This window comes from Mus caroli, unplaced genomic scaffold (genome assembly GCF_978045245.1).
Source record: "Mus caroli unplaced genomic scaffold, Mus_caroli_1 scaffold_7, whole genome shotgun sequence".
Classification (NCBI taxonomy): Eukaryota; Metazoa; Chordata; class Mammalia; order Rodentia; family Muridae; genus Mus; species Mus caroli.
Window position 1 is genome coordinate 25,562,199 of NW_028227262.1, and position 27,287 is coordinate 25,589,485.

The window sequence follows — 27,287 nt, forward strand, 5'->3', positions numbered from 1 at the left end:
GCTAACATTGATAAATAATTGATAAAACACAGAAATCTGTTCAATTGAGAGGCTTGGAGTAATTAATCCTGATAGCACATTAACAAACTGACAAAACATATGGCTGTCTGGTCGATGTAAATCAAGGTTATAAAGCATTGTTTGGTCCTGATACAGGCCCACCAGTATCCAAACACTCCCTCAGTTCCTGGGAGTATAATCTCCTTTGCACCTACTTAGCCCTAGATTGTGTCCCCTTCACAGAATCACCGTGAGTCTCCAAGGGCTCAGGAATCACTTGGCACCAGGGAATCCTGATTCTCAGCAACAAAACATACAATTAAAAATATAGTGTGAAGTCCTTTAAAACACATGTGGGGTATGTACACTATGTGTGCTGAGACTTTTCAAGGTCTCAAAGTAAACAGAAACTAACCAGTAGAGGCACTATGAAGTCATCAAAGGTCATATGAAGGAGACATCAAAGGGCTCCGTGATTATGAGGGGAAGGGCTACACTCTTAATAATTTAACATCAGTGTCATTTTATACTACTTCTGTAAGACCAAGCCAAAGCCTTATGTTTGAAGACTATATAGGATATATTTTCAACTCATGTATTTTTAACAACTTACATTGTGTATAATTATGAGCAAAATGTTTTGAAATACATATATTATGTAAAAATGGATATAAATTTTTAATTCACACATAGTTTTGTTAAGCACTGGCATGATTTCAAATTTAATGACTTCAGCAACAGTAAAGGAAGGTATACTACTAGCTTTGAAAAATGTCTATTGTGTATGAGGTCCAATATGTTTACCTTTTTTCTCTTTTTTCTTTCATTCTCATTCATTCATTCATTCATTCATTCATTCATTCATTCATTCACTTTTGGTGCCGGCACCTGAGGAGACTGAACTAGGAGCATGGTATCTTCTAAGCAATACCAACCATAGTGTCACAAACTTAGCCTTCTTAAATCTTTAAAGTTAAGGACTAAGCTGCCAAGGTAGTTCTTGCAATGGTGACACTCATGTTTAAATTTTCTGATCAGTGGAGGTGATAAGCATGCATCACCAAGCCTAGCTCTTAACATATTTTGATTTGAAAAAATAATACAAATTTGTAATATGAAATTCAGATATAAAAAGAAATATGCCATTTCATTTTTCAAATCATATTAAATCCATTCTCATGGAAAATACACTGATTCAAATCCCCTTGCAGGGTAAGAATTTGTTGGTAAACATGTGCCCAGAGACTTTGTTGCTTAGAACATGAGGGAAATCACACCTTATCCTCAGCTTATTTCTGTGGGTCTGTGGAATAGTAGCATGGTTATTCTTTTCTTTATGGCTAATAAGTGCATTTAAGTGATGACATACCACCTTTCTCTTTCTGGGACTCGGTTACCTCACACAGGGTGATATTTTCTAGTTCCATCAATTTGCTGTCAAATGTCATTTCCATGGCTTTATCAGGTGAGTAATCTTTTATTGTGTAAATATACCACATTTTCTTTATCCATTCCACAGCTGAGGGATATTTAAGTTGTTTCCAATTTTTGGCTATCATGAATAAAGCTGCTATGAACATAGTTGAGAAAGTGTTCTTGTGGTAATAAGAACACATGCTTCACTATAGAAGCCATATTTATAATACTCAGAAGCTGGAAAGAATACAGATGTCCCTCAACAGAGAAATGGACACAGAAAATGTGGTGCATTTACACAGTGGGATAGTACTCAGTTATTTAAAACAATGACTTCATGAAATTCACAGGCAAATGGATGGAACTTGAAAATATCCTGAGTGAAGTAACCCAGTCACAAAAGAACACCCATGATATGTACACACTGATAAGTGGTTATTAGCCCCAAAGTTCGTGATACCCAAGACACAATTCACAGACAATATGAAACTCAAGAGTAAAGAAGACCAAAGTGTGAATTCTTTGGTGCTTATTAGAAGGGGGGAACAAAATGCACACAGGGTGAATTATACCAACAAAGTGTGGAGCAGAGACTGAAGGTAAGGCCATCCGAAGACTGCCCCATCTGGGGTTCTAACCCATATACAGTCGCAAAACCTGTACAATATTTTGGATGCTAGGAAGTGCTTACTGACAGGAGCCTGATATGGCTGTCTTCTTAGAGGCTCTGCCAGATCCTGACAAATACAGAGGTGGTTGCTCACAGCCAACCATTGGATTGAACGCCAGGTCCCAGATGGAAGTGTTGGAGAAGAGACTGAAGGATACAACCCGATGCAGGGTCAACAGGCCACACCCCCACCAAGCTCCTGGAGACTGAACCACCAAACAAAAAATACACATGGAGGGACTCATGGCTCCAGCTGCAGATGTGGCAAAGAATCGCCTTGTAGGACATCAGTGCAAGGAGAGGCCCTTGATCCTGAGGGGGGTTCAATGACCCAGTGAAGGGAAAAACCAGGGCAGGAAGGTGGAAGTGAGTAGATGGGTGGGTGTGAGAGCACCCTCATAGAGGCAGGACAAGGTGGGAGGATATGATAGGTGTATTCTAGAGGGGAAATCTAGAAAAGAGATAACATTTGAAATGTAGATAAAGAAAATATCCAATAAAAAGGGGGGGAGGAACCCAGTAAGGTGGCCAACTGATGACTTCCAGCACACTCAGAACAATAATGGGTGGAAATTTTCTAAAAGAAACATTCCATGGGAGGGCTGGGCAAACCTGAGGAAGGCCTGACACCTGCTGGTGATTGAGCAACAACACACTGACATCCATTTGTTTACATTCTCAGGGACACTGCAGCCAGAAACTACACCTTCCCATCAGAACTGCTTGTTCCATAAGATACTAAAATGTGGTGGGGAATTTTAAACATTCCTACTATGAACATAAGGCTGGCTGGTTGTTTACCTCCTTGGTTATTCTTGGCTTTAATTTTTACATTTTTAATCTTCACACTTGCATAATTATCCTTTTGCTTTAATTTTTATAGTAAAATATACCAAAATAAAATAAAACTCAAAGTTCAATAAGACAAACCAACAGGAGGAAGAGCCCAAGAGAAGGCAAAAGAATCAGAGACCAAGTTTGCATACTCATGAATGCCGATAAGCATTAAACTAGAAACCATGTATATACATAGAGGATGAGGTTTTAACCCATGCAAGCCCTGTGCATGCTGCTTAAGACTCTGTGGGATCATATGAGCTTTGCTCATTTGATTTAGAGGGCCGGGTTTCCTTGCTGTTTTCTATCCCCTCTGGCTCTTAAATGCTTTCTGCCTCCTATTCTGAAGTGTCTTCTGAGCTCTGACAAGAGGGATTTGATGAAGACATTTCATTTATGGCTGATTGCTCCAAGGTCTGTCATTCTGTGCAATGTATGACTGTGGGTCTCTGTGTTTGTCCCCGTCTGCTGAAAGAGGAAGCAATTATAATTTGTATTTGTAGGACCTACATGGTGAAAGTAGAGAAATTCTGGCATGGAGAACTAGAGGACTGGCGGGAAGGGAAAGTAAGATTTGTTCAATATGGAGGATGTACTTATATGAAGATGTTTTATAAAGAGAAAAGATGCAGTGGCCCCTGTCTATAATCCAGAGCTAAGGAGCAATGGAAATACAGAGCATGACTGCTCTGTACTTGATTTCCAACTGAAATTCAAAAGGCTTCCCTCAAAGTTAGAAACTGACTTCTGGAAACACCAGGTCATATTTTTCCAAATGCTTTTTAATAGGAATCAATATAGAAGTGTATTAACAGAATTGAATGCTAAAGTTATACATGGAGACAATTATATACTCTCTTTCAAATAAAATATAAATAAAATTTAAGAGACATTAAGCATTGAATACTGTTTATTGTTGCAATCTGTGGTGTAGCTGATAGAGACCAAAGACAACAAAATGTTTGAAGATGAAGCCAGAGAACAGCCAAGGAAAAAGAAACATTACTCTTGATATTGACGAAGCCCAGAAAAGTCTAGATGAGAAGAAAAAAAAAAACTAAACTATTTTCTATCATTGTTGAACCATAGGATTTCCCAAAAAGTACAAACTATAGTCTGATTATTCACCATGTCAATGTAACTTAAAATAAAAGGAGAAATCATTTCATAATTTCAATGTGATAAAATTTAAGTGTGACAAAGGCTAAGTAATTTGTACAGATTGCATCTGTTAGATAGGTACTAGAGTTGAGGCCCCAGTTATTCAAATATAATTTAGAAAGTAATTTAGTAGATCCTAACAAATGAATATTTTTTGCTAAAATAATTATTATAAATTGAAGTTCTAGATAATCTATATGCACATATACCAGTAAACTAATACAGAAATAGGAGAAACTTCTCTTCCAATAGAAAATGATAAAAGTACCAAATTATGTCATGAAGATTAACATAATTTGACATAGAAAGATTTAATATTCATTCTTGGAAAAGACTGAATATAGCTAAATTATGCCACTACTTGTGTAAACTCCTAAAGGAAACTTAAGAAATGCAATAATCCAGAGTAAATATAAAGTACCATATTTATATATAACTAAAAACTGACAATCTTAACAATGTATAATTTAAGAATGAAAATTGATATTTATGACAGAGGAAAGAATTAACACAGGCTTACAATGAGGGTCCCCTCCAGAGAATTGCATTTATTGAAATTGTTGAAAAATGGAAAAGGGTGGTTTTAACTCTTGTAATATTTCTTATGCAAAATTGCACAAATAGATTATTTATATAATAAAAAGTTTTTAAACAGTTTATGTGATTTCATGATATTGTGACTCCATGTATTTAGAAATCATAATCAGGTAGTAGATATGTATTGCTTTTGAGAAATTACTGAATAATAGAGAGTCTCCATTGACCACATAGTGATTTCCACACTCTGCCTGTTTACAAAATGCTTGAATGTCTGAATATTAATTAGCAACATATCTTTGATGAACAATTACTTAATCTTTTATATAAGCTCCAAACAGGATGTGAGATACCTGCCATCCACCAAGAACTGACCCTAAAACACTCTATCTAGCTCTCAGTGCTGTGCTTGGCTTGCAACATGATGGTATAAGGCATCAAGAGAGAAACTGACTTTAGAAAACAGGGGACTATTTCCATTCATGGTGTCAAAGTGCTGAGCAGCATTTCAGAGTGAAGTGTCTTCCTCTTTCAAGTGGTAAGACCCCCATGAGTACATAGTTTCAGACACTTTTTACACAAGTGTTTCTTTGCCCACCAAGGAATACATTTTGAACAAACTTTATTTTGCCCATATCATACATAGCAGATTCCAATGGAATTTTCTCTACAGTTTTTTGGCCAAATAGAAGCAAGTCAATCCAATGTTGTATAATTTTAAATAAATGAAAGTTAAGCAATAATTGAGACTCCAAATAGCCTAAGAATACATTAAATATTCCTTAGCTTTACATACAGTGGTACAATATTTCAGTATGCAAACATTCTCTTCAGTTTAAAACTATGGATGACATAAGTAAACTTAGTTCTAGAATGTAAACAAAATTACTTTGCTTCTGTAGTCCTCTCAGAGCATGTTTTGACATGCTGAGCAGTGATCGCTCCCTATGTTGCAAGCTACAATTTAAGTTTGCCCTTGGCATGATCTGGAAATCATGTTGAAAGCTATTTCTTGGCTAGTTAAAGACAAATAGCTGAAAATCCACATGGTCTAGAATGCATGATTCCACAATTGCTCATGTTCCACTGAATCCCAGGCCTTAATCCTCACATCTTCATCCACATCTAACTTCAGACACATTCCCTGCTTGAGAATAGAATCCAATGGATATAAATGATATCAGCTTTCACTAGCTGTCTATAGAAGACAGAGTAAATTTCCCAAATCTGCTAGAGAACAGCCATAACTCTATGAAGGGTAGCTTTTCTCTCAGAGACCCTATACCCCCTAATATGTTGGATAGCCTCATGGTAAATAAGTCTATGTTTCCCCTGGGACTCTATCTAAACTCTCATACATGTTGTTACACCTGAACATAGAAAAGAGCTCAAAACCTTCCATAGACTCAGAAATTTAAATCACATATTGTCTTGTTTGTGAGGCTCTTTAAACGGGAAAAGCAGAGATAATAAGCTTTCTGTAGCAGAACTCATGGTTGCTTTGAATTATTTTGTATTGACTATAACTACATATGACTTACAGAGAGGAAGCACATTTTTAAACATTGATTACATTTATTTCCACACAAATGATTTTCTTTCATTATCACTCTTAATAGCGTCCAGTCCTCTTACATTATGTTGAAAAATGAGAGAATTGTGATATAAAAAAAACATCTAGTAGACACACCAGAAGTCATCTCTAGTTGACAGCTGTCTAACCTGTGATGGCTTTGTTCACTGGCTCTGGTCATTGCCAATGATAGCAGAGACACTCAATTAAATAGCAATTGCCATTGTAAGAGAAATACATTGATTCACACTACCCTTCTGAATCTTTATTCTACATAATTCATTTTACACAAATCACAATAAATTCTTTTGCCTTAAGGAGGAAATCATTTAAAGAACTTCTTTCTAGAATGGTCACCTGACCTCAGTAGGATCACATAGCATTTGGGAAGAAATATACAGAGCAGTAAGATAGAACTGGACACCAAAATTGAAACAATTTCCACAGCTACCATGGTTTTGCCTTTGGAGCTCAGGTAAGTGGGTACAAAAGAAATCCACACGGTGCAGAAAACCAACATGCTGAATGTGATTGTTTTTGCCTCATTGAAGCTGTCAGGTAGCCTTCTAGCCAGAAAAGCAATAAGCAAGCTGAGACAGGACAGAAAGCTCAAGTACCCAAGAACAAAATAGAAAGCAAGGGTGGACCCCTCATTACACCAGAGGATGATTTGCCCCAACTCTGACTGCATGTCAACATCAGGAAAAGGAGGATATGTCCCCAGCCAGACTGCACAGATACAAACTTGAATGATGGAACCACAGCAGACTATAGCATATGAAAGTCGGACCACCATCCCCATTTGTAATCTGCTTCCTGGTTTGATGGCATTGAAGGCCACAACCACAATGAAGGTTTTTGCTAAGATAGCAGAAATGGCAACAGAAAATACAACCCCAAAAATCATTTGTCTCAAGACACAAGTGACTGTTCTAGGTTGACCAATGAATATTAATGAGCAAAAGAAACAGAGCATTAGAGAAACTAGGAGGAGATAACTGAGATTTCTGTTATTTGCTCTGACAATGGGTGTGTCCCGATAGTGGATAAATAATCCTAAAATCATAGCTGAAAATATAGATAAACTAATGGCCACAGACACCAAAACAGCTCCTAGAGTATCTTCATGGGATAAATATGTTGTAATTTTAGGGAGACAGTAATTCTTCTGCTTATTTGGATATTGATCTTCAGGACACTTGATACATTGATCCATATCTGAAAGGGAGGCAGATTGGTTTAATACATTCCTCTGGTGAGACCATTTGGGATGTATATCTTAAGTGGAACCATTGTAGAATTCTGAAGGAAATGTCCCTCATTATAATCACTGAATCATAATATTAAAAACCAATAGACAACTTAGTGATGTTTCTTTCATGAGAAAAAAAATATATAGTAGAATCCCTAAAATATTCAGAAAGTGAGTGGGCTTGAACAATATGAAAGAGTTAGAAATATAGAAATGAAATGAGGGGAAAACAGACAATATGAAAATTATATTTATTACTTATGAAAGGAAGAGAAAATACACTTTGAAGCATTTAGTTTTTTTCTTTGATTTTGTACATTTTCTTCATTAAAAATCTTTTTTATGTTCATAGCAGCTTCATTAATTTTTTCTATGTTTATTGTATTTTGATCAAATGGACCACAAATTTCTTTGCCCTGTACTTCTTCCTCTCTCCTCCCTTCCAACAATTGTTCCTCCCAACTTTAAGTGCTCTTAGATTGTTTACCCCACCATGTTCACTTAATGCTGCATGTGTCCATATGGATATAGGACAATCTACCATAGCATGGGCAGCGAATCAGGACCAAATATCTGAAGAAAACTGACTCTTTCACTCCAGCAGTCATCATGTGCAAAGAGCTCTTTGCTAGGGTTGGGTCAATATTAGCTTGTGCCCTTCAATCCTGGGATATCTTCTGGCTTGCTCTGTTGCTAGTCTGGTGCATGCTTCTGTGAGTTTATGTGCTCAAGTACCCTGTCGTGTCTGACAAATTCTGCTTCACTACAGATGTCCTCTCTCTGGCTCTTACAACCATTCTACCTTGTAGTCCACAATGATCACTGAAGCTCTTATTTCTGGGAGCTCTTAGTTATTATTGTGGAAGGCCTTGCTAACATTTACTGATACCTATGTTTAGGAACAGTGGTATTGGGCTGGGCAGTGGTGGTACATTCCTTTAATCCCAGCACTTTGAAGGCAGAGGCAGCCATATTTCTGAGTTCTGGGCCAGCCTGGTCTACAAAGTGAGTTCCAGGACAGTCAGATCTATAAAGAGAAACCCTGTCTCAAAATAAATAAATAAATAAATAAATAAATAAATAAATAAATAAATAAATAAATGGAACAATGTAACAGTGTTTTCTTTTGTTTCTTTGATTTTGATTTTACCAAATGATGTATCATTATTTTAGAAATAATGCTTTAGGCAGTACATTTTAGAGGTGAATATATCTTATTCTTATGATAAAAAGTGATTGGATAAATTCCATAAAACACTTAAGTGAATTCTGATTAGAAGTTTATTGATAGAAAAGTAATTTTCAACTTAATTTTTGATGTACGTTTATTATATACATTTATGTTATTTGAGTTTTCTGTAGTTAGTAAATTTCTTCCTCTAGATTCCTTTTAAAAAAAAAAGATACAGGTAGAGATAATTCTTTGAATATTTAAGATGAATGCAGTGGAATTGAAAGACTTATTCACTAAGCTTAGATGTCATTCACTCTGAAGGACACTTGCATGGGACCCGTCTTTAATTAGGAATACAATTACAGCAAGTCACAGTAATACACACCTAGAATTCTAATACTCGGGTGACAGAAACAGGATTAACAGCTTGGTCTACATAACACATTTCCAGACAGACAGAATTTCATATCCAGGCATTGTCTCAAAAAAAAAAAAAAGAGGGGGGGGGGAGAAGGCCAGGCCAGGCAGTGGTGGCACATGCCTTTAATTCCAGCACTTGGGAGGCAGAGGCAGGTGGGTTTCTGAGTTCAAGGTCAGCCTGGTCTACAGAGTGAGTTCCAGGACAGCCAGGGCTACACAGAGAAAACCTTTCTTGAAAAACAAAAGAAACAAGGAAGGGAAGGGAAGGGAAGGGAAGGGAAGGGAAGGGAAGGGAAGGGAAGGGAAGGGAAGGGAAGGGAAGGGAAGAGAAGGAAGGGAAGGGAAGGGAAGGGAAGGGAAGGGAAGGGAAGGGAAGGGAAGGGAAGGGAAGGGAAGGGAAGGGAAGGGAAGGGAAGGGAAGGGAAGGGAAGGGAAGGGAAGGGAAGGGAAGGGAAGGGAAGGGAAGGGAAGGGAAGGGAAGGGAAGGGAAGGGAAGGGAAGGGAAGGGAAGGGAAGGGAAGGGAAGGGAAGGGAAGGGAAGGGAAGGGAAGGGAAGGGAAGGGAAGGGAAGAAGGGAAGGGAAGGGAAGAAGGGAAGGGAAGGGAAGGGAAGGGAAGGGAAGGGAAGGGAAGGGAAGGGAAGGGAAGGGAAGGGAAGGGAAGGGAAGGGAAGGGAAGGGAAGGGAAGGGAAGGGAAGGGAAGGGAAGGGAAGGGAAGGGAAGGGAAGGGAAGGGAAGGGAAGGGAAGAAGGGAAGGGAAGGGAAGGGAAGGGAAGGGAAGGGAAGGGAAGGGAAAGACAGGGAGTAAGGAAAGAAGGAAAGCAGAAAATCTTTACATATTTGACTATGAGATTCTTTGTCAAAAAGTTTTCAAAGAATATCAGTAAAGTACTGTTTAATCTATACTCTTAATTTCTCTTCCAAAAGGTGAGTTAAAATAGTTTTACCAGTGGCATACACATGTTGTTTTGAGGAATAGTGGATTCTTCATGATTATTATCCAAAGAAAAATTCTTGCTAGCCCTGGAGGCCCCAGGCTGGTGTGAAATGAACACAGAAAATCCTCAGAAGTGGACATTCAGGACAGAGGAGGAATGATCCTGATGTAATTCCTTCACCACATGCAGCACACAGGAGAGTGATCCCTGTACCTCTCCTCGTCAGCACAATTGAGCTGACCCTGGAGGTTGGCAGCACATGTAATCCAGCCCCAAAAACATCAGCATGGCAGAGCTGGTGAACCACTTGACTGCTATGCAGTGACATGGGTGAGGGAGAGATGGCCTCTTCATTGTTTCTTGTTACCTACAATTGGTAGGAGTGCAGGCCCCAAGGTCAACAGAGCAGGAGAATTGTCCATACCCCTAACCTGCTTCAGTATTCAGGAGACTAGGTCCTGAATATTGCCTGGTCATCACAGTGGAGTTAGCCCTGGGTATGGGGGTTGCAGGTGAGCCAGCCCAAAGAGCATGAATATGGGAGATCCAGTGCTGCCTCTTATCTGCTGGATGGTGGTACTAAACAAGTAGAGATTCTCTCCTACCCTCCCTTGACTCTTGCCATCTAGGGCAGACAGAAGAGCTGACTTTGGGATTGTGAGAATGGGAGAAGTGGCCATATCCCTCTCTAGCTGAAGCACTTAGAAGAACAGTCCCTGAACTTCACCTAAGTATCAGGATATAGATGGCTCTGGTATCAAGGTTTGTTTGTGAACTGGACCTGAGAGCAAAGAGATAGGAAAGTATTTATGATCTAGTCCTTTGAATTGGCCCACCCCCACACATCACTCACAGCCCTGCACGTCACTCACAGCCCTGCACATCACTCACAGCCCTGCACATCACTAATCCTCTGAGATCCCTCAGTGCTTAGTTGTACAGTGACTTCATGGCAGTTTACTGTACCAGAGAATTCATAATGAGAGCTCCCATAAGATTCAAAGTAATTCCACAGGAACAGTATTAACTATACCTATTGTTTAGGATTTGCAGGGACTGCTAACCGTTTGAGGTATACAGCGACTTGACCTTTGACCAATATTCATAGTTTAGGGTATGCAGGGAGCAATAACTTTAACCATTGCTATTGCTACAGCAGTAACATAACGATTGGTGAAAAGCAGGAGTACAAACAAAAGAAATTGAACTCAATGAAGATGTACAGAAGACAAAATAAGGACAAATGCAGGAGCACATTCTGGTGGTCTTAGTTACCCAGGAAACTAAGCCTACAGGCCTGCTGGAACCCAAAGGTTTGAGACCAATCTGGACAAGCCAACCTACCAACCAATAAAGAAACAATCAACAGTAACAAAAATGACTTGGTCTTTTTTTTTTTTTTTTTTTTTTTTGCTTGTTTTTGAAGATAGGGTTTCTCTATCTTCAGCCTTGGCTGTTCTGGATCTCACTCTGTAGACCAGTCTAGGCATGAAATTAGAGATTCACCCATTGAGGTCTGGTACTAAAAACCTGTGAAACCTCCATCCAGAGGAAACTTGTTTTAAAGTATTGGGAGTTATGTATATAACTGTAACTGTGTCTTCGGGCTTTGTGTTACTCACCCCTGCCCCATTGTGAATCATTCCCCCATCCATAATCATTTCTAGAAATTTCCACATTCAGAACAAGTTCCAAAAATTTCCACACTCAGAATCATTTTATGAATACCTGTTTCATTTGCAATCTCTCCATCTGCACATGGCAGACAATCAAAGCAACAAAATGGTTTCCCTTCAACAGGTGTTTTCCTATATCCAAGTGGACAACTTTGACTGCAAACAGAAAAAGGAATCTGTACAGGAGACATGGGAGGAGGGAAGGCAGTCAATACTTGACATTCAAAATTATCATCCAGATGGTAGATTTCAGTAGGACTTCTATGTACTTTTAACAACCAAGAACTACCATGCTTTTAGAGAGTGCGAAGCCAAAGTATCTGTCTATATTTCTTTCTTTCTCTCTCTCTCTCTCCTTCTTTCTCTCTCTCTCTTTCTTTCTCTCTTTCTTTCTTTCTCTCTCTCTCTCTCTTTCTTTCTTTCTTTCTTTCTTTCTTTCTCACTTTCCCTCTTTTGAACACTTGCTTTTTATTTCATTCAGCACTTATTTTTATTATTTTATATACTATATTTTATTATATTTAAAACAATTTTTAAGCAATATAGTTTGATCATACCCTTTCCCTCCCCCAAGTCTGCCCAGATCCTCTCCTCCTCCCTACCTATTTTGATTTGTTTCTCAAAGAACAAATCAAACTCCTAAGAAAACAATAATCACTCAAAATGTAGAAAATGAAGAAGTCCAACAACAGCAAAAGGAAAACCAAGCAAAACCCCACAAAACTCTAAAAAGTATTTGTTTCGAGGCCAGCCTGGTCTACAGAGTGAGTTCCAGGACAGCCAGACCTACTTAGAACCCTGTCTCTGGAGAAAAAAAAAAGGATTTGTATAAATATTGTTAATTCCCTTATTGTGCAACCAAACTAATCCTCAACACAAGACTTTTCTTGAAGTGGTTGATATACCCAGTATCTTCAACTGGAGAAAATTTATTGGGACTGTTAAAGAACATAATGTTCACCACTACTATTTATAACATCTTTTTATCACATCATTGAGATATTCAGGGTGAACACCTCCAAAAATAAGGGGATGAATGTGCATATAGGTTTAAAATTCAAATCCAGAAATATCTGTCCAGGATATTTAATTATACTGTGAACTCAGAGACTATGTTATTTACTGAAAATAGCTCTTATAATTTTGGTATGGCTCAACCCTTAGCATACCTTTTATCTCAAACAAAGAAGATAAAATTAGTTGATAGAAGGAAGCATGCATGTTTGAAACTGACATCTAATTAATTTGACAGACAATGTGATGAATCAGAGAAAGATTTGACAGAGTGTGTCATATAGGATATACACAACTCTCATAAGAATAGACAGAAAAGACATAACATGCTGGGATCCAACACCAGCTCTCAGGTACTGAGGTAGGACCCAGTGATGGATGAAAGCCAAAAGCTAATGAACAATTAATTTGCTCTTACTTTTCTGGGACCCAGAAGCTGATGAATTCCTGTGATCTAACTCTCTCTTGCTATTCTGTGACCAGAAGCTTTTGGTTTGGGGCTATTACCTCTTTTTGCTCTTCCTCAGTCAAAAGCTGCTTACTTCTGACAACCCTGTTCTCTGAGGAATTCCACTCTGAGAACAGCACATGGTGCTGAATGCAAAGACACTTACCTCCTTGTCATATTTACCCCAAGTTATGAGTTTTTCATCTAGTGAAAAATGCTGAACAGTGTGAGATTCAAAGACAAACTCGCCAACCTTCACTTGAGATTTGGTACTGCTTGGCAGAGACTGGTAATTAAAGATGTCAAACTTGGTTGGGGAAACCTCCTTGTTCCCAACATTCTCCTCATTGGTGCTTCTCCCAAAATGGCCCTTTTGTAAGAATGGATGGAGCTAAAAGTAAAAAGTAATGTTCAGAACTTATACTATAAGTCACTGAGATGTAAATAAACCTGGTTACTTTAACTGTCCTTTCTTTCTCTAACTGTATGTTCCTGTGGCTTTTGTTATTGTTTTGTATATCAAATATTTGTCATAGGGCTAATCCATACCAGTACTAAGCTTATATCACACACACACACACACAAACATTCATATTAAACTCAACAAATACTGGAGATAACAAAAGTTTTTAACCAAATGGACATTACAGGAGTAATATAGCAGAACTCCTTCAAGGGATACTAATTAGCAAACAAAAATTCAAGATATCATTATTTCCATAATAATATATAACCAACCCCTATGAGCAGGGAACTCCTACGACTAATGAAAACTTTCATAGATGTGCCTGGACATAAGATTATCTTTAAAAAAAATCAAACCCTTCCTATATACAAATGACAAACTGAGAAAAAAAATAGGAAAACAAAACTCTTAATAGTAGTCACAATCAGTACCAACTATTTAGGGGTAACCAAATGAATCAAGCAAAATGCTTGTATGATAAAACTTTAAGTCTTGGAATATAGAAACAGAAGAAGATCTCTGAAGATGGAAAAATCTCCCATACTCATCAATCAGTAGAATTAACATAATAAATAATAAAATAACTTCAAGAGGTATCCCTATCCTTAATTTCAAAATGTACCACAGTGCTATAGTAAAAAAAGCCACAAAGTATTTTCATAAAAACTCACACGTTGAGCAATGGAATTAAATTGAAGCCCCAGAAATAAATCCAAACAAGTATGGACACATGATTTTTGATGAAGTCAGAAACACAAAATGGAAAGAGAAAGAGTCTTCGACAAATGGTGCTATTCTAATTGGATATTTTCAGGATGTGAAATAATGCAAATAAATCTATATCACCCTACACAAAATTCAAGGCCAATTAACAATCACATTAAACCAGACACACTGGCTTTGAAGAAAGAAAAAGTAGAGAACAGCTTTAAACACATTGACACAGAAGGCAATTTCCTAAACAGAACACTGATAGTGTAGGCACTTACATCAACAATAATAAGTGGAACTTCATGAAACCAAAATTTTTCTCTAAGTCAAAGAACAACTTCAAAAGTCTACATAATGGGATATGATTTATACCAACTGTACATCTGACAGAGAGATAATATCCAATATACATAAAGAACTGAAAACACTAGGAAACAAAAAACCAAGCAATCTAAATTTAAAAATGAGGTACATAGCTAAACAAAAAATTCTCAGTAGAGGAATCTCAAATGGCTGAGTGCTGCAGACAAAACTCAATTGGGTCTTCAATCTGCAGGAAACGGGGTTCTGGTTACAGGTGAGCAAGGAGTTGGCAAGAATGTCAAATACAGACACACGGGAGTGTGTATCTGAATGTATTTTCTCAAAGCAAGCCCCAGTCTTATAATACAGAAGAAAAATAAGAAAGCTAGGCAAATACATCCCTCAAGGTACACTGGTTCTTATCACAAAACAAAGAAAATGCATATGTAAAAAGATGGCAGAAGCCATGCCAGTGTTTACAACTGAGAATAGGAACAACCCTTAATTAAGATCAGCTAAACACAGGAGCCAGGTGAATGCTCTGATACAATGCTAGTCTATTGTTAAACCCATCACCAGGGGTCCCTTAGTAAATACCTGATTATGCTATTCCTCTGGGCCTAGTGAAAAACCTGCACCAGGGAAATTCCATTCTACTAACCCTTTCATGAATAATACTAGACCCACCTATTTCCTAGGCCATTGTGTATTCCTGTGTTTGGATGTGACACAGCAATTGTCCTAAGTAATTACTATATAGACTAGCCCTGAGCTTTTCTAGCTCTATTCAAGTAAATTGTAATGCCTAATTAGTTTCACTCTCTCTACTAGAAGTGAATTTGAATGTTACTGAATAGGTAACATTCTTACTGAATTCCAAGCTCAGGGTCGGCTTCAAGGACTATCTAGGACAATGGTGAAGACCAGGGAGTAAAATTCAACCTGATTTAAGTATTTGTAAAATCATTACTTGGAAGCACCTATAATACAAGAAAGCACACAGATTCATACACCAGACTAACATTGGAACAGGATTTGAGTATACATGCTATGGGAATGCCAAGGTCGCAGGAGGCTAAGTTTCCATGAAACTTTTTGCCTCAGGACTGAGAGCTGGACTCTAAGGAGTCCTGAATCAACTGGGATTATAGGAAGGACTGCCTCCAAAAAGATATATTGAGGACAACAAATACTTGTGCTAATCAGATGGCAAGAGGCAAGCATAAGAACAGAAGCAACAGAAACCAAGGTTACTTGGCATCATCAGAACTAAATTCTCCCACCATAGCAAGTCCTGGATACACCATCACACCAGAAAAGCAAGACATGGATCTAAAGTCACTTCTTATGATTATGATGACAGAGGAGTTTAAGAAGGAAATACAGGAAAACACAGGTAAACAGCTAGAAGCCTTTAAAGAGGAAACATAAAAATCCTTTAGAGAGTTACAGAAAAACACTACTGAACAGGTGATGGAATTGAGCAAAACAATTACAGGATCTAAAAATGGAAGTAGAAACAATAAAGAAAACCAAAGGGGGGCAACTCTGGAGATAGAAACCCTAAGAAAGAAATCAGGAACCGTACATACGAACAACAGCAACAGAATATAAAAGATGGAAGAGAGAATCTCAGGTGCAGAAGATTCCATAGGGAACATGGACACAACAATCAAAGAAACTGCAAAATGCAAAAAGATCCCAAATCAAAATATCCAGGAAATCAAGGACACAATGAGAAGACCAAACCTGCAGATAATAGGAGTAGATGAGAATGAAGCTTTTCAACTTAAAGGGCCAGTAAATATCTTCAACAAAATTATAGAAGAAAACTTCCAATACCTAAATAAAGATATGCCGTGAACATACAAGAAGCCTACAGAACTACAAATAGACTGGAACAGAAAAGAAATCCCTCCCAACACATAATAATCAGAACAACAAATGCACCAAATAAAGACAAAATATTAAAAGCAGAAAGGGAAAAAGGTCAAGTAAGATATAAAGGCAGGCCTATTAGAATTACACCAGACTTCTCACCAGAGACTAAGAAAGCCAGAAGATTCTTGACAGATGTTATACAGACACCAAGAGAACACAAATGCCAGCCCAGGCTACTATACCCAGCCAAACTCTCAATTACCATAGATGGAGAAACCAAAGTATTCCATGACAAAACAAATTTCACACAATATCTTTCAACAAATCCAGCCCTTCAAAGGATAATAACAGGAAAAAAAAAAACAATACAAGGACAGAAACTACACCCTAGAAAAAGCAAGAAACTAATCCTTCAACAAACCTAAAAGAAGACAGCCACAAGAACAGAATCGGAACTCTAACAAGAAGAATAACAGGAAGCAAAAAATACTTTTCCTTAATATCTCTTAATATCATCGGATTCAATTCCCCGAAAAAAGACATAGACTAACAGACTGGCTACACAAACAGGACCCAACATTTAGCTGCTTACAGGAAACCCATCTCAGGGAAAAACACAGACACTACATTGGGGTGAAAGGCTGGAAAACAATTTTCCAAGCAAATGGCCTGAAGAAACAAGCTGGAGTAGCCATTCTAATATCGAATAAAATCGACTTCCAACCCAAAGTTATCAAAAAAGACAAGGAGGGGCACTTCATACCCATCAAAGGTAAAATCTTCCAAGAGGAACTCTCAATTCTGAGTATCTATGCTCCAAATGCAAGGGCATCCACATTCATTAAAGAAATTTTAGTAAAGCTCAAAGCATATATTGCACCTCACACAATAGTGGTGGAAGATTTCAACATGCCATCTCATTAGTGAACAGATCCTGGAAACGGAAACTAAACAGAGTCACACTGAAACTAACAGAAGTTATGAAACAAATGGATTTAACAGATATCTACAAAACATTTTATCCTAAAACAAAAGGATATTCCTTCTTCTCAGCAGCTCATAGTACCTTCTTCAAATTGACCATACTATTGGTCACAAAACAGGCCTTAACAGATACAAAAATATTGAAATTGTCTAATGCATCATGTCAGATCACTACGGACTAAGGATGATCTTCAATAACAGCATAAATAATACAAAGCCAACAAGCACATGGAAACTGAACAACACTCTCCTCAATGATACCTTGGTCAAGGAAGGAATGATGAAAGAAATTAAAGACTTTTTAGAGTTTATGAAAATGAAGCCACAACATACCCAAACTTATGGGACACAATGAAAGCATTCCTAAGAGGAAAACTCATAGCTCTGAGTGCCTCCAAAAAGAAACTAGAGAGAGCATACACTAGTTGACAACACACCTAAAAGCTCTAGAACAAAAGGAAGCAAATTCACCCAAGAGGAGTAGATGGCAGGAAATAATCAAACTGAGGGGCAAAATCAACCAAGTGGAAACAAGAAGAACTATTCAAAGAATCAACCAAAGGAGGAGCTGATTCTTTGAGAAAATCAACAAGATAGATAAACCCTTAGACAGACTCACTAGAGGGTATAGGGACAGCATCCTAATTAACAAAATAAGAAATGGAAAGGGAGACATAACAACAGATCCTGAAGAATTCCAAAACACCATCAGATCCCTCTACAAAAGGCTATACTCAAAAAAACAAAAACCAAAAAAAACTGGAAAACCTGGATGAAATGGACAAATTTCTAGACAGATACCAGGTACCAAAGTTACATCAGGATCAGGTTAATGACCAAACAGTCCTATATCACCTAAAGAAACAGAAGCAGTCATTAATAGTCTCCCAACCAAAAAACACCCACGACCAGATGGGTTTAGTGCAGAGTTCTATCAGACCTTCAAAGAACATTTAATTCCAGTTCTTCTCCAACAATTCCACAAAATAGAAACAGAAGGTACTCTACCCAATTCATTCTATGAAGCCACAATTACTCTGATACCTAAACCACATAAAGATCCAACAAAGATAGAGAACTTTAGACCAATTTCCCTTATGAATATCGATGCAAAAATAATAAAATTTTCGGTAACCGAATCCAAGAACACATCAAAACCATAATCCATCATTACCAAGTAGACTTCATTCCAGGGATGCAGGGGTGGTTTAATATATGGAATTATATCAATGTAATCCACTATACAAGCAAACTCAAACACAAAAACCACATGATCATCTAGATAGATGTTGAGAAAGCATTTGACAAAATCCAACATCCATTCATGATAAGAGTCTTGGAAACATCAGGAATTCAAGGCCCATACCTAAACATAATAAAAGCAATCTACAGCAAACCAGTAGCCAACACCAAAGTAAATGGAGAGAACCTGGAAGCAATCCCACTAAAATCAGGGACTAGACAAGGTTGCTGACTTTCTCGCTACCTATTCAATATATTGCTTGAAATCCTAGCCAGAGCAATTCCACAACAAAAGGAGATCAAGGGGATACAAACTGGAAAGGAAGAAGTCAAAATATCACTATTTGCAGATGATATGATAGTATATATAGGTGACCCTAAAAATTCCACCAGTGAACTCCTAAACCTGATAAACAGCTTCAGTGAAGTAGCTGGATATAAAATTAACTCAAACAAGTCAATGGCCTTTCTCTACACAAAGAATAAACAGGCTGAGAGAGAAATTAGGGAAACAACACACTTCACAATAGTCACAAATCATATAAAATACATTGGTGTAACTCTAACTAAGGAAGTAAAAGATCTGTATGATAAGAACTTCAAGTCTCTGAAGAAAGAAATCAAAGAAGATCTCAGAATATGGAAAGATCTCACATGCTCATGGGTTGGCAGGATCAATATAGTAAAAATGACTGTCTTGCCCAATGCAATCTACAGGTTCAATGCAATTCCCATCAAAATTTCAACTCAAAATTTCAACGAATTAGAAAGAACAATTTGCAAATTCATCTGGAATAACAAAAAACCTAGGATAGCAAAAACTCTTCTCAAAGATAAAAGAACCTCTGGTCGAATCACTTTGCCTGACCTAAAGCTGTAACACAGAGCAATTGTGATTAAAAACAAAAAACAAAAAAAAACCAAAACAAAGAAAAAAAACCTGCATGGTACTGGTATAGCAACAGACAAGTAGACCAGTGGAATAAAATTGAAGGCCCAGAAATGAACCCACACATGTATGGTCACTTGATATTTGACAAGGGAGCTAAAACCATCCAGTGGAAAAAAGACAGCATTTTCAACAAATGGTCCTGGCACAACTGACGGTTATCATGTAGAAGAATGTGAATTGATCTATTCTTATCTCCTTGTACTAAGGTCAAGTCTAAGTGGATCAAAGAACTCCACATAAAACCAGAGACACTGAAACTTATAGAGGAGAAAGTGGGGAAACACCTCGAAAATATTGGCACAGAGGGAAAATTCCTGAATAGAACAGCAATGGCTTTTGCTGTAAGATCAAGAATTGACAAATGGGACCTCATAAAATTGCAAAGCTTCTGTAAGGCAAAAGACATTGTCAATAAGGCAAAAGGGCCACCAACAGATTGGGAAAGGATCTTTACCAATCCTAAATCTTATAGGGGACTAATATCCAATATATATAAAGAACACAAGAAGCTGGACTCCAGAAAATCAAATAACCCCATTAAAAAATAGGGCTCAGAGCTAAACAGAGAATTCTCAATTTAGGAATACAGAAAGGCTGAGAAGCACCTGAAAAAATGTTCAACATTCTTAATCATCAGGGAAATACAAATCAAAACAACCCTGAGATTCCACCTCACACCAGTCAGAATAGCTAAGAATAAAAATTCAGGTGACAGCAGATGCTGGTGAGGATGTGGAGAAAGAGGAACACTTCTCCATTGTTGGTGGGATTGTAAGCTTGTCCAATCGCTCTTGAAATCAGTCTGGCGGTTCCTTATAAAATTGGACATAATGCTACTGGAGGATTCAGCAATACCTCTCCTGGGCATATATCTAGAAGATGTTCCAACTGGCAATAAGGACACATGCTCCACTATGTTCATAGCAGTCTTATCTATAATATCCAGAAGCTGGAAAGAACCCAGATGTCCCTCAATAGAGGAATGGATACAGAAAATGTGCTACATTTATACAATGGAGTACTACTCAGCTATTAAAAACAATGAATTTATGAAGTTCTTAGGCAAATTGATGGATCTTGAGGATATCATCCGGAGTGAGGTAACCCAATCACAAAAGAAAACACATGATATGCAGTCACTTATAAGTGGATATTAGCCCAGATACTTAGAATACCCAAGATTCAATTTGCAAAACACATGAAATTCAAGAAGAACGAAGACCAAAGTGTGGATACTTTATTCGTTCTTAGGAAGGAGTTATAGAGACAAAGCTTGAAGCTGAGATGGAAGGAAGGACCATCCAGAGACTGTCCTACCCAGGAATCTATCCCATAAATAACCACCAAACCCAGACACTATTGCATATGCCAGCATGATTTTGCTGACAGGACCCTGATATAGCTGTCTCTTCTGAGGCTATGCCAGTGCCTGGCAAATTCAGAAGTGGATGCTTACAGTCATCTATTGGATGGAACACAGGGCCCCCAGATGGAGAATCTAGAGAAAGTACCCAAGGAGCTAAAGGGGTCTGCAACCCTATAGGTGGAACAACAATATTATCTAACCAGTACACCCCAGAGCTTGGGTCTTTAGTTGCATATGTAGCAGAAAATGGCCTTGTAGGCCATCATTGGGAGGATAGGTCCTTGGTCTTGAGAAGATTATATGCCCCAGTACAGGGGAGTGCCAGGGCCAGGAAGAAGGAGTGGGTGGGTTGTGGAACAGTGGAGGGGGGGGGGTATAGGGAACTTTTGAGGTAACATTTGAAATGTAAATGAAGAAAGTATCTAATAAAAAAAATGCCAGAAAATTCTGGGCAGACATCATACAAATACTAGCAGAACACAAGCACTAGCTCAGGCTATAATACCCAGCAAAACTCTCAATTATTATAGATGGATAAACAAAGATATTCCATGACAAAAATGAATTTACAAAATATCTTTCCACAAGTCCAGCCATTCAAAAGATAACAGATGGAAAACTCCAGCAGAAAGAGGAAAACTACACCCTAGTAAAGCAAGAAAATAGTCTTCTTTTAACAAACCCAAAAGAAGACAGCCACATAAACATAATTCCACCTCTAACATCAAAAATAACCAGAAACAACAATCACTATTTTTTAATATCTCTTAATATCAATGGACAACTCAATTCTCCAATTAAAAAAAAAAAAACAAAACAAAACATAGACTAACAGACCGGATACATAAACAGGACCAAGAATTTTGCTGCGTACAAAAAAATGAACCTCAGTGTCAAAGACAAATTCTACCACAGAGTAAAGAGCTGAAAAACAATTTTCCAAGCAAATAGTCCCAAGGAACAAACTGGAGTAGCCATTCTAATATCAGATAAAATTGACTCAACTAAAAGTTATCAAAAAGGATAAGGAAGGGCACTTCATAGTCAACAAGGGAAAAATCTACCAAGAAGAACTCTCAATTCTGAATACCTATGCCTCAAATGCTAGGGCAACCACATTCATAAATGAACCTTTGCTAAACCTCAAAGCACACATTGCACTCTACACAATAATAGTGGGGGACTTAAACACCCCAATCTCTTCAATGGACACATCACGGAAACATAAACTAAACAGAAAAATAGTGAAACTAACTGAAGTTATGGACCAATTGGATTTAGCAAATATATAAAGAAAATTTCATCCTCAATCAAAAGAATACACCTACTTATCAGCACCTCATGGTACTTTCTCCAAAACTGACCATATAATTAGTCACAAGACAGACCTAAACAGATACAAGAAGATTGAAATAATTCCATGCCTCCTATCAGATCACTATGGATTAAGACTAGTCTTCAATAGCAACAAAAACAACAGAAATCTCACAAATACATAGAAGCTAAACAACATTCTACTCAATGATAACCTTGGTCAAGGAAGAAATAAAGAAAGAAATTGAAGACTTTTTAGAATTTAATGAAAATGAAGCCACAACATACCCAAACTTATGGGACACAATGAAAGCTGTATAAGAGGAAAACTCATACCTCTGGGTGCCTCCAAAAAGAAACTGGAGAGAGCATACACTAGCAGCTTAACAGCATATTTGAAAGCTCTAGAACAAAAAGAAGCAAATAGACTGAACAGGAGTAGATAGCAGTAAACAATCAAACTCAGGCCTGAAATCAACCAAGTAGAAACAGAATGAACTATACAAAGAATCAACAAAATCAGGAACTGGTTATTTGACTAAATCAACAGGATAGATAAACCCTTAGACAGACTAACCAGAGAGTACAAAGACAGTATCCAAATTAATAAAATCAGAAATGAAAAGGGAAATATAACAACACAAATGGAGGAAATTCAAAAAAATCATCAAATCCTACTACAAAAGCCTTTACTCAACAAAACTGGAAAATCTGAAGGCAATGGGCAATTTTCTAGACAGACACCAAAGTTAAATACGGATCAGATAAATCATCTAAACAGTCCCATTTCCCCTAACGAAATAGAAGCAGTCATTAAAAGTCTTCCAAACAAAAAAAGCCCAGGACCAGATGGGTTTAGTGAAGAATTCAGACCTTCAAAGAAGACCTAATACCAATACTCTTCAAACTATTCCACAAAATAAAAACAGAAGGAGCACTACCCAGTTCATTGTATGAAGCCACAATTACTCTGATTCCTAAATCACACAAAGACCCAACAAAGAGAACCTCAGACCAATTTCCCTTATAAATATCGATGAAAAAATCCTCAATAAAATTCTCGCTAACCGAATCCAAGAACAACTCAAAATGATCATAAACCACAATCAAATAGGCTTCATCCCAGAGAAGCAAGGAAGGTTTAATATATGGAAATCCATCAACATAATCCACTATATAAACAAGTTCAAAGAAAAAAACCGCATGTTCATTTCATTAAATGCTGAAAAAGCATTTGACAAAATTCAACACCCCATCATGATAAAAGTCTTGGAAAGATCAGGAATTAAAGGTCGATACCTAAAAACAGTAAAAGCAATATATAGCAAACCAGTAGCCAACATCAAATTAAATTGAGAGAAACTTGAAACAATCCTCCTAAAATCAGGGACTAAACAAGACTCTCTCTCTCTCTCTCTCTCTCTCTCTCTCTCTCTCTCTCTCTCTCTCTCTCTCTCCCTATCTATTCAATATGTTACTTGAAGTCCTAGCCAGAGTAATTAGACAACAAAAGGAGGTCAAAAGGATACAAATTGGAAAGGAAGAAGTCAAAATATCACTATTTACAGATGATATGATAGTATACACCTATAGCAGATAAACACCTTCAGCAAAGTGTCTGGATATAAAATTAACTCAAACAAATCAATAACATTCCTCTGAAGAAAAAAAAATCGAAGAAGATCTCAGACTCCCATTCTCATGGATTGGCAGGATTGATATAGTAAAATGGCCATCATGCTGAAAGCAGTGTACAGATTCAATATAATCCCAATTAAAATTCCAACTCAATTCTTCATAGAGTTAGAAAGAGCAATTCTCAAATTCATCTGGAATAACAAAAAACCCAGGATAGGGAAAAGTATTCTCAACAATAAAAGAACTTCTTGGGGAATCAAGCTGTACTACAGAGCAATTGTGGGGGAAAAATCTGCATGGTATTGGTACAATGACAGTCAGATAAGTCAATGGAATAGAATTGAAGACCCAGAAATGAATCCACACAACCTCCGGTCACTTGATCTTTGACATAGAGGAAAAAAAAAAAACACCCAGTGGAAAAAAGACAGCATTGTCAAAAAATGGTGCTGGTTCAACTGGTAGTCAACATGTAGAAGAATGCAAATTGATCCATTCTTATCTGCTTGTACAAACCTCAAGTCCAAGTCAATCAAGGACCTCCATGTAAAACAAGATATACTGAATCCAATAGAAAAGAAAGTGTGGAAAAGTCTCAAACACATAGACACAACGGGAAACATTCCTGAATAGAACACCAATGACTTATGCTCTAGATCAAGAATCAACAAATGGGACCTCATAAAATTGCAAAGCTTCTGTAAGGCAAAGGACACTGTCAATAGGACAAAACAGCAACCAGCAGATTGGGAAAAGATCTTTATGCAATCCAACATCTAATAGAGAGTCAATATCTAATATATACAATGAATTCAAGAAGTTAGACTCCCAAGAAACAAATGACCCTATTTTAAAAATGGGAACAGCTCTTCCGGTCAGAAAAGCACCAGGGTAGCTAGGGCGCAGGGTCGGCTGACACTCGCCAGCTACCCACAACACCCGCCACAGGATCTTAAGACTTCTGGTGAGTGGAACACAGCTTCTGCTCCAATCCAATTGTGCACGGGACCTGAGACTGCATTAGTTAGGGAAGCAGAAACCAGCCTGAGTAGGGCCACAGGCCTCATCCGGCCTGATCAGCACCGGGGTAGCTAGAGCGTAGGGTTGGCTGACACCCGCCAGCTACCCACAACACCCGCCAGCTACCCACGACCCCCGCCACAGGATTTTGAGACTGCTGGAGAGTGGAACACAGCTTCTGCTCCAATCCAATTGCGCGGGACCTGAGACTGCATTAGTTAGGGAAGCAGAAACCGGCCAGAGTAGGGCCACAGGCCTCATCCGGCCAGATCAGCACCGGGGTACTGCCAGCTACCCACAACCCCCGCCACAGGATTTTGAGACTGCTGGTGAGTGGAACACACCTTCTGCTCCAATCTTTAAACAGTGACAACGACAACAACTAACCCCAGAGATTACCAGATGGCGAAAGGTAAACGTAATAATCTTACTAACAGAAACCAAGACCACTCACCATCATCAGAACCCAGCACTCCCACTTCGCCCAGTCCAGGGCACCCCAACACACCGGAAAAGCTAGACACGGATCTAAAAGCATATCTCCTGATGATGGTAGAGGACTTCAAGAAGGACTTTAATAACACACTTAAAGAAATACAAAGGAACACTGGTAAACAGGTAGAAGACAATAAAGAGGAAGCACAAAAATCCCTTAAAGAATTGCAGGAGAACACTGCTAAAGAGTTACAAATCCTTAAAGAAAAACAGGATAACCTAATCAAACAGGTAGAAGTCCTTAATGAAAAACAGGAAAACACATCCAAACAGATGATGGAATTGAACAAAACCATACTAGACCTAAAAAGGGAAGTAGACACAATAAAGAAAACCCAAAATGAGGCAACACTGGAGATAGAAACCCTAGGAAAGAAATCTGGAACCATAGATACCAGCATCAGCAACAGAATACAAGAGATGGAAGAGAGAATCTCAGGTGCAGAAGATTGCATAGAGAACATCGGCACAACAATCAAGGAAAATGTAAAATGCAAAAAGATCCTAACTCAAAACATCCAAGAAATACAGGACACAATGAGAAGACCAAACCTACGGATAATAGGAGTGGATGAGAATGAAGATTTTCAACTCAAAGGACCAGCAAACATCTTCAACAAAATTATAGAAGAAAACTTCCCAAATATAAGAAAGAGATGCCCATGAACATACAAGAAGCCTACAGAACTCCAAATAGACTGGACCAGAAAAGAAATACCTCCCGACACATAATAATCAGAACAACAAATGCTCTAAATAAAGATAGAATACTAAAAGCAGTAAGAGAAAAAGGCCAAGTAACATACAAAGGCAAGCCTATCAGAATTACACCAGATTTTTCACCAGAGACTATGAAAGCCAGAAGATCCTGGACGGATGTTATACAGACACTAAAAGAACACAAATTCCAGCCCAGGCTACTATACCCAGCCAAACTCTCAATTAACATAGATGGAGAAACCAAAGTATTCCACGACAAACCCAAATTCACACATTATCTCTCCAGGAATCCAGCCCTTCAAAGGATAATAACAGAAAAAAAAAAAAACAATACAAGGACAGGAACCACGCCCTAGAAACAACAAGAAGGTAATCCCTCAACAAACCTAAAAGAAGACAGCCACAAGAACAGAATGCCAACTTTAACAACAAAAATAACAGGAAACAACAATTACTTTTCCTTAATATCTCTTAATATCAATGGACTCAACTCCCCGATAAAAAGACATAGACTAACAAACTGGCTACACAAACAAGACCCAACATTTTGCTGCTTACAAGAAACTCATCCCAGAGAAAAAGATAGACACTACCTCAGAATGAAAGGCTGGAAAACAATTTTCCAAGCAAATGGTATGAAGAAACAAGCTGGAGTAGCCATTCTAATATCTGATAAGATTGACTTCCAACCCAAAGTCATTAAAAAAGACAGGGAGGGACACTTCATACTCATCAAAGGTAAAACCCTCCAAGAGGAACTATCAATCCTGAATATCTATGCTCCAAATACAAAGGCAGCCACATTCATTAAAGAAACTTTAGTAAATCTCAAAGCACACATTGCACCTCATACAATAATAGTGGGAGACTTCAACACACCACTTTCACCAATGGACAGGTCATGGAAACAGAAACTAAACAGGGACACAGTGAAACTAACAGAAGTTATGAATCAAATGGATCTGGCAGATATCTACAGAACATTCTATCCTAAAACAAAAGGATATACCTTCTTCTCAGCACCTCATGGTACCTTCTCCAAAATTGACCACATAATTGGTCACAAAGCAGGCCTCAACA

At 38.0% G+C, this 27,287-nt stretch overlaps 1 protein-coding gene across 4 annotated transcripts in view; it reads right to left on the minus strand.

Moving 5' to 3' along the window:
* Positions 1-4,766: 4,766 nt before the first annotated feature.
* LOC110288140 (vomeronasal type-2 receptor 26-like) overlaps positions 4,767-27,287 on the minus strand; it is a 46,033-nt gene continuing 23,512 nt past the window's right edge. For all 4 annotated transcript variants that reach the window (XM_085839955.1, XM_085839956.1, XM_085839957.1 and 1 more), the window contains 3 exons: positions 13,282-13,506; positions 11,706-11,829; positions 4,767-7,412 (listed from right to left, as the gene is read on the minus strand). In XM_085839955.1, coding sequence (XP_085696081.1) covers positions 6,520-7,412; positions 11,706-11,829; positions 13,282-13,506 — 1,242 coding nt within the window. In that variant the 3' untranslated portion in view covers positions 4,767-6,519. The remainder of the gene's footprint in view (positions 7,413-11,705; positions 11,830-13,281; positions 13,507-27,287) is intronic.